At 46.0% G+C, this 10,942-nt stretch overlaps 1 protein-coding gene across 3 annotated transcripts in view; it reads left to right on the top strand.

The window, feature by feature from the left end:
- The window catches only part of nlgn1 (neuroligin 1), a 267,371-nt gene extending 256,652 nt beyond the window's left edge, over positions 1–10,719 (top strand). For all 3 annotated transcript variants that reach the window (XM_041934658.1, XM_041934660.1, XM_041934659.1), the window contains 7 exons: positions 124–309; positions 3,868–4,134; positions 4,230–4,591; positions 5,992–6,152; positions 8,297–8,453; positions 9,445–9,522; positions 10,117–10,719. In XM_041934658.1, coding sequence (XP_041790592.1) covers positions 124–309; positions 3,868–4,134; positions 4,230–4,591; positions 5,992–6,152; positions 8,297–8,453; positions 9,445–9,522; positions 10,117–10,719 — 1,814 coding nt within the window. The remainder of the gene's footprint in view (positions 1–123; positions 310–3,867; positions 4,135–4,229; positions 4,592–5,991; positions 6,153–8,296; positions 8,454–9,444; positions 9,523–10,116) is intronic.
- The last annotated feature ends 223 nt before the right edge of the window (positions 10,720–10,942 follow it).

Here is a 10,942-nt window from a genome sequence, read left to right on the forward strand (position 1 = left end):
GAAATCAGTTCATAACATACCAGGAAATCAAACAGCATACATGGTTTTTAATGAGGGAACACTCATAGTTAATAATAATAAGATAATACTGACGTCTCCTCACTTCTTTGTCGTCTTGTGCAGGGTTCCTGAGTACAGGTGACCAGGCAGCCAAAGGGAATTACGGTTTGTTGGACCAGATCCAGGCCCTGCGCTGGACCAGTGAGAACATTGCAGCCTTCGGCGGCGACCCGTTACGTATCACTGTGTTCGGCTCAGGCGCCGGAGCTTCCTGTGTCAACCTGCTCACGCTGTCTCACTACTCGGAGGGCAACCGCTGGAGCAACTCCACCAAAGGTAAAAATCGCCAGGGATGTGGGATTTTCATGTATATTTTAGTGTGTGTGCTGTATGTATGTGCAGTGGTGTGTGACCATGTGAGAGCTTGGTGCAGAGGAAGCTCAGCACAGTTCACAGCATACACACTGCAAGACATCTTGCTCATTTGGCTGTTTATGGCCAAGAAATGCCAGCATAAACATTAGTGTGAGCTGATTTATCATCCTAACATGTGCTTGTCTGACAGCGTGGTGGGGTAAGTCGGATGCATTGGGAGCAACGAAAAGGGTTCTGTCAAAAGTGTAGTTCTTTAAATCTTACGTTTGAAAGTCAAAAAGAAACATAAATAAATCTGGAAAAAGAATTAAAAAAAAAAAAAAACATGAACTGCTTTGTGTTTCATCTGATCAGAGAAAAGGGGGGAAATAAAAATTTTAATATCCTGCCAATTATCAATGCTGTTTCATGAGCAGACTCAGCTACTGCACTCAGGAAGGAAAGACTTAGATTTGTGTGTGACAGAACACACACACACACACACACACACACACACACACACATCTTTAAGGCTGGTGTTATTCTTTATTTTTAAACTTAAATCTTTAAACTGCCTGAAAAACCAAAGCCAGCAACGTGTTAGTCCTTCTCTCAGAACTTTCTAACTTCCTGTCAGTGGCACTGAGCTCGAAGCTCATTGGTTTAAACTGAAAATGCAAATGTCTTCTCTTTTTTTTTTCATGTTTAAACAATGCCCAGTTATTTCCTACAGCAGCCTGGCACACAGAATAAGTTCAGAAAAATCAAGAAACTTCAAGGAAATAAAGTGTATCAAATTAAGGCTAAGAAGCTATACATGGGCATCCATCCATCCATCCATTCTCTTCCGCTTATCCGGGGCCGGGTCGCGGGGGCAGCAGTCTAAGCAGGGAGGCCCAGACTTCCCTCTCCCCAGACACTTCCTCCAGCTCTTCCGGGGGGACCCCGAGGCGTTCCCAGGCCAGCCGAGTGACATAGTCCCTCCAGCGTGTCCTGGGTTTTCCCCGGGGCCTCTTCCCGGTGGGGCATGCCCGGAACACCCTCCCAGGAAGGCGTCCAGGAGGCATCCGTTGAAGATGCCCGAGCCACCTCAGCTGGCTCCTCTCGACGTGGAGGAGCAGCGGCTCTACTCTGAGCTCCTCCCGAGTGACAGAGCTCCTCACCCTATCTCTAAGGGAGCGCCCCGCCACCCTGCGGAGGAAACTAATTTCAGCCGCTTGTATCCGAGATCTCGTTCTTTCAGTCATGACCCAAAGTTCATGACCATAGGTGAGGGTAGGAACGTAGATTGACCGGTAAATTGAGAGCTTTGCCTTTCGGCTCAGCTCCTTCTTCACCCCGACGGACCGGTACAACGACCGCATTACTGCTGCCGCCGCACCAATCCGCCTGTCAATCTCACGCTCCATCCTTCCCTCACTCGTGAACAAGACCCCAAGATACTTGAACTCCTCCACTTGAGGCAGGAGCTCTCTTCCAACCCAGAGGGGACAAGCCACCCTTTTCCGGTCGAGAACCATGGCCTCGGACTTGGAGGTGCTGATTCTCATCCCAGCCGCTTCACACTCGGCTGCAAACTGCCCCAACACATGCTGGAGGTCCTGGTTCGAAGAAGCCAACAGGACAACATCATCCGCAAAAAGCAGAGATGAGATCCTGTGGTCCCCAAACCAGATTCCCTCCGGCCCTTGGCTGCGCCTAGAAATTCTGTCCATAAAAATAATGAACAGAACCGGTGACAAAGGGCAGCCCTGCCGGAGTCCAACATGCACTGGGAACAAGTCTGACTTACTGCCGGCAATGCGAACCAAGCTCCTGCTCCGGTCATACAGAGACCGGACGGCCCGTAGCAAAGGGCCCCGGACTCCATACTCCCGAAGCACCTCCCACAGAATGCCACGAGGGACACGGTCGAATGCCTTCTCCAAGTCCACAAAACACATGTGGACTGGTTGGGCAAACTCCCATGAACCCTCGAGCACCCTGCGGAGGGTGTAGAGCTGGTCCAGTGTTCCACGGCCAGGACGAAAACCGCATTGTTCCTCCTGAATCCGAGGTTCGACTATCGGCCGAATTCTCCTCTCCAGTACCCTGGAATAGACTTTACCAGGGAGGCTGAGGAGTGTGATCCCCCTGTAGTTGGAGCACACCCTCCGGTCCCCCTTTTTGAATAGAGGGACCACCACCCCGGTCTGCCAGTCCAGGGGCACTGTCCCCAACTGCCACGCGATGTTGCAAAGGCGTGTCAACCAAGACAGCCCGACAACATCCAGAGACTTGAGGTACTCAGGGCGGATCTCATCCACCCCCGGGGCCTTGCCACCGAGGAGTCCCCAGCCCCTGCTTCCTCTACGGAAGGCGTGGCAATGGGATTGAGGAGATCCTCAAAGTACTCTTTCCACCGCCCGACAATATCCCCAGTCGAGGTCAACAGCTCCCCACCTCCACTGTAAACAGTGTTGGCAGGGTACTGCTTCCCCCTTCTGAGGTGCCGGACGGTTTGCCAGAATATCCTTGTGGCCGACCGATAATCCTCCTCCATGGCCTCCCCGAACTTTTCCCATACCCGAGTTTTTGCTTCAACAACTGCCCGTGCCGCAGCACGCTTGGCCTGCCGGTACCTGTCAGCTGCCTCAGGAGTCCCACAAACCAACCAGGCTCGATAGGACTCCTTCTTCAGCTTGACGGCATCCCTTACTTCCGGTGTCCACCACCGGGTTCGGGGATTGCCGCCACGGCAGGCACCAGAGACCTTACGGCCACAGCTCCGAACAGCTGCGTCAACAATGGAGGTGGAGAACATGGTCCATTCGGACTCAATGTCTCCAACCTCCCTCGGGATTTGGTCAAAGCTCTCCCGGAGGTGCAAGTTGAAAACTCCTCTGACAGAGGGTTCCGCCAGACGTTCCCAACAGACCCTCACTACCCGTTTGGGCCTGCCAAGTCCAAGTTGGGCAATTAGACTCAAATTGCAAAATTATAAGCAAGACGGTCGTTTAACCTATTATAAAGGTTCTTTATTCTATTATTACAATGTCATCTTGTCAACCGTACTGACTGTGGGTTTGACAGTTACTTTATTGAGTTTTTATGAAGAAAAAAGATCACCAAATGAATGAATGAATGAATGAATGAATGAATGAACACATTTCAGTCTGAACTGGGAATTGAAAATGATTGCTGTCTTTTGACCTGTGCCCTCCTCGTCATTATCTGATATTCTCTGAGCAGACATCTTCAGCCAGATTGTCAATGACTAACAGTATCTAAGAATCTGCAGGAAAATCGGTCCATCATAAAACTTCGAAACAGAAGCAACCTGATCCTCGAATGTATTTTTCAAAATCTGATCAAATGGAAGTTGTCGATGCTTGTCCCTTTTCCTTTTCATTCAGTTGCAGCTGTGTCAGCATGTGTGTAGGCTTTGATGCCATTACATTACATGTTTGTTCTGTATATGTTATTAGACAGAGCTCCAAATTGTCATTCTTGTGCTGCTGCTTTTGTCTCCAGGCCTGTTCCAGAGAGCTATCGCTCAGAGCGGCACAGCTCTGTCCAGCTGGGCCGTCAGTTTTCAGCCAGCCAAGTACGCCCGGATGCTGGCCCGGAAGGTAGGCTGCAACCTGGAGGACACAGTGGAGCTCGTGCTGTGCCTTCAGAGAAAACATTACAAGGAGCTGGTGGATCAAGACATCCAGCCAGCCCGCTACCACATCGCCTTTGGGCCTGTTATTGATGGAGATGTTATACCTGATGACCCTCAGATACTCATGGAGCAAGGTACAGTTCGTGTTGCTTTAAAGCCAGCAATTTCCAACAATATTCTTACCCGAAATCTGTTCTTTTTAACAACCGTCTGCGCCATCTTTTTCAAGGTGAGTTCCTCAACTATGATATCATGCTGGGAGTTAACCAAGGTGAAGGCCTTAAGTTCGTGGAGCTTATCGTGGACAACGAAAATGGCGTTCAGGCGAACGACTTTGACTACGCCGTGTCCAGCTTTGTGGACGACCTCTATGGCTACCCAGAGGGTAAAGACATCCTTCGGGAGACCATCAAGTTCATGTACACAGACTGGGCCGACAGGCACAACCCGGAGACCCGCCGGAAGACGCTGCTGGCCCTTTTCACCGATCACCAGTGGGTGGCGCCGGCTGTCGCCACAGCTGACCTCCACTCCAGCTTTGGGTCGCCGACATATTTCTATGCCTTCTACCACCACTGTCAGACTGAGCAGGTGGGTCTCTGGCGGGCTGGGTAACACTACTACTTTATGGATCTTCAATAATCTGATCAAAGTTTGAAAATACTGCTGGCTCTTCTTTTGTCCCTGCGGGTAGCCATAACCAGGAATCAAAGAGGTTGTAGAGAGCAAGCTCTATGTTTGAGGTGCTAATTGGCAGCGAGTGTAGCATTTTATATCAGTTACTCATCCTGCATCAACTCTGATGGTGCTTTCAAGTAGTCTGGTTTCAATCCCCACCCAAATGCTTTACCTGCTCCAAACAGCCATGACAGTGTGCCTGCATAGCTAGCAGCATGCACTGATTTTGTGTTTGTGCGTAGAGATAATCTGTATTTGTGACTACTCAGACTGATCTGAGATCTTTCCATGAACTCCAGTTCCTTCGGTCACTTTTCTTCACACCAGTCGTCTCTGTACACCCCTGACGTGGATTATGGATTTGAAATATTTTCATCTTGGCCACAGTTTGCACCATCTAGAGCGAACTGCTATGGTTTAACATCCATTTGCATCTTTCTATTGACATTTTATGCAATTGCCTCACCTCTGACATTTGCATTTGCTTTATCTTCAGCACACCTTGAGGCTTTAAATGTAATCATTGTATACAGTTTAGTTTTCTGTACTTACTGTATGAGCAGGCAGCTTGTAGTGGGCTCCACACAGTTTTAGAACAGGTTTTTTTGTATCAGATTTGGGAAAATCTGCTTCTAATTGTTTTAGAGCACAAAATTTAATTGCTTTGTGGCATGAAGGCAGATCGCCTTATAGCACAGAGACAGTACGTCATCTTGGCACAAATCGACGTCTGATTTCCTTCCAATTGCATTATTGTAACTGACTAGTTTGCAGCAGAAGTGACACTTTTTTCTAGTTTTTGCTTCCTTAGTCCTACTTTTACTTTCTGCATATTTTGTTTTTTGCTTATACACAACCCCTCTCACTAATTATGCAGTCTTGAAAAAAGTGAGGAGTGGTGATTAAATCCCCACATATTTCCTTTGCCATATTTTTCATTCAACACGCTACAGCAGATAAGATGCTTAGACATTTTAGTTTAGAATTCAGCTAAAAAAAAAACCTTGTTCCATCCTTTTTTTCTCATCTTTTCTCGCTCTGTAATACACTGAATAATAGGCCAGATATGGTAGCCAAAATAATATTAAAAACTTATCTCATTTCCCCTTTTCTCTCAAAAAATGTTGTTTCCCAGCATCTTTGATTAGTCTGTGTGTGTGTGTGTGTGTGTGTGTGTGTGTGTGTGTGTGTGCTGCAATATCCATCGTGTGTCAGTAGCAAAATTATCCCTTTCGTTGTCCAGTATCTGTCACATAAATGTAATAACACTGATCTGATTTGTTTCATCTTCATCATGTGATTCCCCTTGTTAGGTGCCACCGTGGGCAGACGCAGCACATGGAGATGAGATCCCATATGTGTTCGGCCTACCGATGATTGGACCAACAGAGCTGTTTCCCTGCAACTTCTCCAAGAACGATGTGATGCTCAGTGCTGTTGTCATGACCTACTGGACAAACTTTGCCAAGACAGGGTATGATGACACCACAAACCTGACTCCTAACTTACTTTCTACATGCTACAGCACCATCACAACTCTGCAACTCAGTCAATTGAGTTCAAATATACTGTAAGCCATAGTTTGAAAGAGCAAGTTTAGGCATTAAATGCAACACCAAGTAGCTATGAGAATTTAGTGCTTTTATTGTGCTGTAAATAATGGCTAAACTCTTTAATGTCAGGACTGCAATGGTTATATTCAAGTTTGGTCTGAGGAAAGAAAATAGGCAATTAGTTCTGAAAGCTACACACCATTAGTACCTGTCAGTGTTTGATTTTGTTGCATTAGCTAGATTTATCCAATTTTTTCATGCTTTAGCTAGATAACTACCATCAACTTCAATCAATCAGTGCAGCTAAGCAATTGGGTTACAATCAGTTTTCTCCAGTAATGGATGGAAAATATGCTTTTGAAGTTGTACCAAATCAGACTTTGTTAAGATAAATCTGTGTGAAAATCACAAATGATGCTGTGATTGTGATACAAAGCATTCCATTTGCATGCTTGATTCCCCAGATCATCTGTCCAGTCATTGGACCTGATTTACAAGCTTCAGCATATTTATGTACATAACACAGTTCTATAAACGTTCAGCCAAAGGGTTATTGGAACATTTTTTGTGGGTATTTGTTCTACACTCTTGCTTTGCAGTGCTTGATTAACATGCAATTACCATTACAAGATCAGGAACTAATTGGTAATTTCATTGTAACTGTGTTTCCTCTATATTAACCTACATTTGATGACCAGGAGTAGTGAATTGTGCTTTTGTGTTTTATGGACTGTGGACGGTGTAATTGGTATTCCATACAGATGCCCTCCACATAGCTTCAAATACATTCTTAATTAATGGTCATAGCCTGAAGAGTAACATTCTCGATGGGACAAAATTAAAATCCTTTTCTCCCCCCCTTCAGTCTCCCGTTGCCTTTCAGCATACAGTCATGGCAGTAATTGTTTTTGGAGAGCATAATGGGGGGACACTGGCTTTTTCTGTGCACTGCCCAGTAGCCCTGAGGGGAACAGAAAGGCACTAATGATCCACATATATAACCCCAAATTGACGTGGAATGCCGGGTACCTGGGAGATTTATGCCACCCATTTGAATGGTTAAGCGTGTTCCTGATGAGGTCTGGCTGGCTCCATATGCCGCTTTCAGACAATGGGGCGCTCGGTGGGTCTGAATGGGCTCCCATAGATCACATGGCTGGCTCTGTTCTGCTCAGATTAAGTGCAAGTGGGTCAATTTAGCACAAGATCCCATGTTGAATGTGCTCTGTAAGATTGTCTGTGTATACTGCATGTAAGAGTTCATACAGGGTTGCTGACCTGACCTACACTGCAGTTCACTCTTGTGTTATTATGGCTCAGTTCTAATGTTTACCAAAAGTAGATGGTACATAAGGTTAAAATTGTAGCTACTTCTCAGTTTGGTTTATAGCAACTATCGAAGCATATGCTTTCTGGAAATTATCAGCATGGTTGAATTGCATATTTACCCAAACACATTCCTTGGCTGGAAGCTTCTGTTCAGGTATAAATTATATATAAATAGGTTTGCTTCAGACGAGACATCCATAATTTAAAAACTGTGACATGCTGATATGTTTAACATTTGAATAAAGCTTCTAATTAGGGAAATGTCTGTGGTTATTAGTCATCTTAGGACCTTTTCATTCAATCACAATCTTTAGAAAACCAGTCGTCTATGAGAAATAACACTCTTTCTGACCTTTTTTTGATTTTATCAGGTGTGATATCTCAGAAACTGTTGATTAATATTTGATGAAACCTGGGGGCTACATCTCACCGCTGCATTCCAGTATTTTCATAATTACACTGATTAGCCTGGGGGAGATGCTACGCTTAGGTCAAAATGAACATTTTAATAAACAGACAGTTGTGTCTCAGAAGGTCTGCTCCACCTTTAGTTTAGCTGTAGTTCTTCCTCTGCCCTAAATTTAACAACCACAAGGTGACATAAATATTACTGACTGGCCAGGAGGATCATCAAGCATGGGAGGCAACATCTCTGCTCTTGCATTGTTTCAAATCTGCCTTAAAACCGTTGTCTCTGCAAATTATTTCATTGGAAACTCTTTGCTCTTTTTGTCAGGGACCCAAACCAGCCTGTTCCCCAAGACACCAAGTTCATCCACACCAAGCCCAATCGCTTTGAAGAGGTGGCATGGACACGCTACAACCAGAAAGACCAGCTCTACCTGCACATCGGCCTGAAGCCCAGGGTCAAGGAGCATTACCGCGCCAACAAGGTGCGGTCTGAATGCATTTCCTGTTTCACACTTTCACTACTGAATACTGATGATGGCCCTCCTAGAATGGAATACACAGGTTTTGGACGGACACCTTGGTCTGACCGGCTATGTCTGGCTCGAAGCTGTTTTAGATAACAGATGGTAGATCACAGTGCGTGGTAACCTGTACTGCACAACTAACCTGCTCCTGAGCAGGACAAATTCGGATCAGAATTCGGATCAGATTAAAATGCATCAACAGCATTTTTGCCCCTGTCAGTATCTACTGTGGATCAGAAGTCACTTTTTCACTACATGGTGGTTTTTTTTTTTTTTTTTTTGTTCCAACTGTAGTGTTTTCAAAAACATCTTCAGTTAATTATCTTGCAATAAATTATCAATGCATCATTTTAGTTTTTTGTATATCCCTTTTTGAGTGTATCCCTTTTACGCATAATATATTATACAAGCATAATTTCTCCATGGATTTCACCTTCACTCATATTAAGTACTCAGCTCCTGATCTGAAGGTGTTACATTTGGCTCGTATGTGAATAGACTCATAGCTGGATTGGTTACAGAGTTTGAGTACCGCATTGAGGATCATCAGTGTAAGACTCTATGAAGTAAAGTGATTCATCGAGAGCCAGACTATGTTGAACTTGTAGGTCGGTTTTGGTAACTTACATAGTTTGCATTGTCCTCCAGTCAAACTCTATGTAAGGATGATAGTCTTGCTCTTTGTTGATGTGAAAAGGAGAGTTATGGGTTTGGCGCTAGTGAAGTAAAATTAGGGCTGCGAAAGGAAACCTAGTTTTACTTGATCAAAAGCGAAACCTCTGAATCATTAAGAGTCATTTGAGATGTCAGCATCCAAGTTGTCAAAATGATTGTATTCTCATCCAAATGTAATGTCATGCTGACTTTGGTATGCTCAGTCTCAACGCAGTTCTCATATGTGGTATCCCTTTCATTCTCTCCCACATCTTATTTTCTGTCCTCTCCTCAGGTCAACTTGTGGTTGGAGCTAGTTCCTCATCTGCACAGCCTCAATGAGGTCACCCAGCTCATCCCCACCACCACCAAGGTTGGTACTAAATCATCTCCCTCTCAATCTGCTTCTAAAAATTAACTACCTGAGTCGTTCCCTCCGCAGCACAGGTTTTGGAGTAGATCCAAGCAACTTTAAAAAAAGAATTTTAAAATGCAACATTCAGGTGGTTTGTTGACTGACTCTTGTCTAATCCTGTGTCTGTGGTTCAACATGATATGACTTGAAGTGCAAAAAGAAAAAATGCTTCTTGTTGCACAGAGCTGTAGTTTGATGGTGGTGAGGAGGAAATTCACATGTGCTCACATCATCACTTACACACCTCTGTATTACCAGGCGATGCAAGTGTTACTATTTAAGAACTAGTGGATAATGATTTAAGAAGATTCTCTGTAATCTGCAGTCAGTTAAAGAATACATTGAATCAGTGTTCACATAGCTTCACCTTAGTTCAGCTTTACACATTATGAACTGGGAGTATAGGCATTTGAACTGCAGGTATCAAATTCTCAGTCTGAACATGTTTGATAATGAGAATGTGTGCTGCTTGTGTTTGGAGCCTTTCTGTGTGGAGCGTGGTCGAAGAAGATTGTCCAAGGAGAGAAAACTCATTGTTCTTCCTGTCTTCAGATTCCTCCACCAGAGGCCACCAACCGCACCCCGAAGCCCAAGGTTCTGGTGACCAAGCGCCCTAACCCGACTCCACTCCCCACGGAGACCCAGGACAGCCACAACCAGCCACACCTGGTGGACCAGCGTGACTACTCCACTGAGCTGTCGGTTACCATCGCTGTCGGAGCCTCCCTGCTATTCCTCAACATCCTGGCCTTTGCCGCTCTTTACTACAAGAAGGACAAGCGCCGGCATGATGTCCACAGACGCTGCAGCCCCCAGCGGAGCGCCACCAATGACCTGGCTCACACTCAGGAGGAGGAGATCATGTCCCTGCAGATGAAGCAGCACTCAGACCTGGACCGGGACTGCAGAGGGGTGGGCGACTCCATGCACCCCCACGACATGGTGCTGAGGACTGCCTGCCCGCCGGACTACACTCTGGCCATGAGGCGCTCGCCGGACGACATCCCACTCATGACGCCGAACACCATAACCATGATCCCCAGCACCATGGGGGGGCTCACCTCGCTCCACTCTTTCAACACCTTCCCCAGCAGCGGGCAGAATAACACTCTGCCCCACCCGCACCCACACTCACACTCCACCACCCGGGTATAGCCCGGTGTCTGCACCCACGCAGGCAGGACTCTGGTGGCTGAGGCAAAATCTAACGCCACTGCTGTAACAGAGACTTGAGGCCGACATGTTGACAAACAGATACGTCAGGAGCTGAAATGCCAGCCTGGAGTTGCCAGACACCCATGGAATTACACTGGGATTGTATGACACCCTGTTAATACCTGAAGGAATATATTTAAGGGATTTTTGGGGGGTTGGAGCA

This window comes from Chelmon rostratus, chromosome 4 (genome assembly GCF_017976325.1).
Source record: "Chelmon rostratus isolate fCheRos1 chromosome 4, fCheRos1.pri, whole genome shotgun sequence".
In the NCBI taxonomy this organism is placed as follows: Eukaryota; Metazoa; Chordata; class Actinopteri; order Chaetodontiformes; family Chaetodontidae; genus Chelmon; species Chelmon rostratus.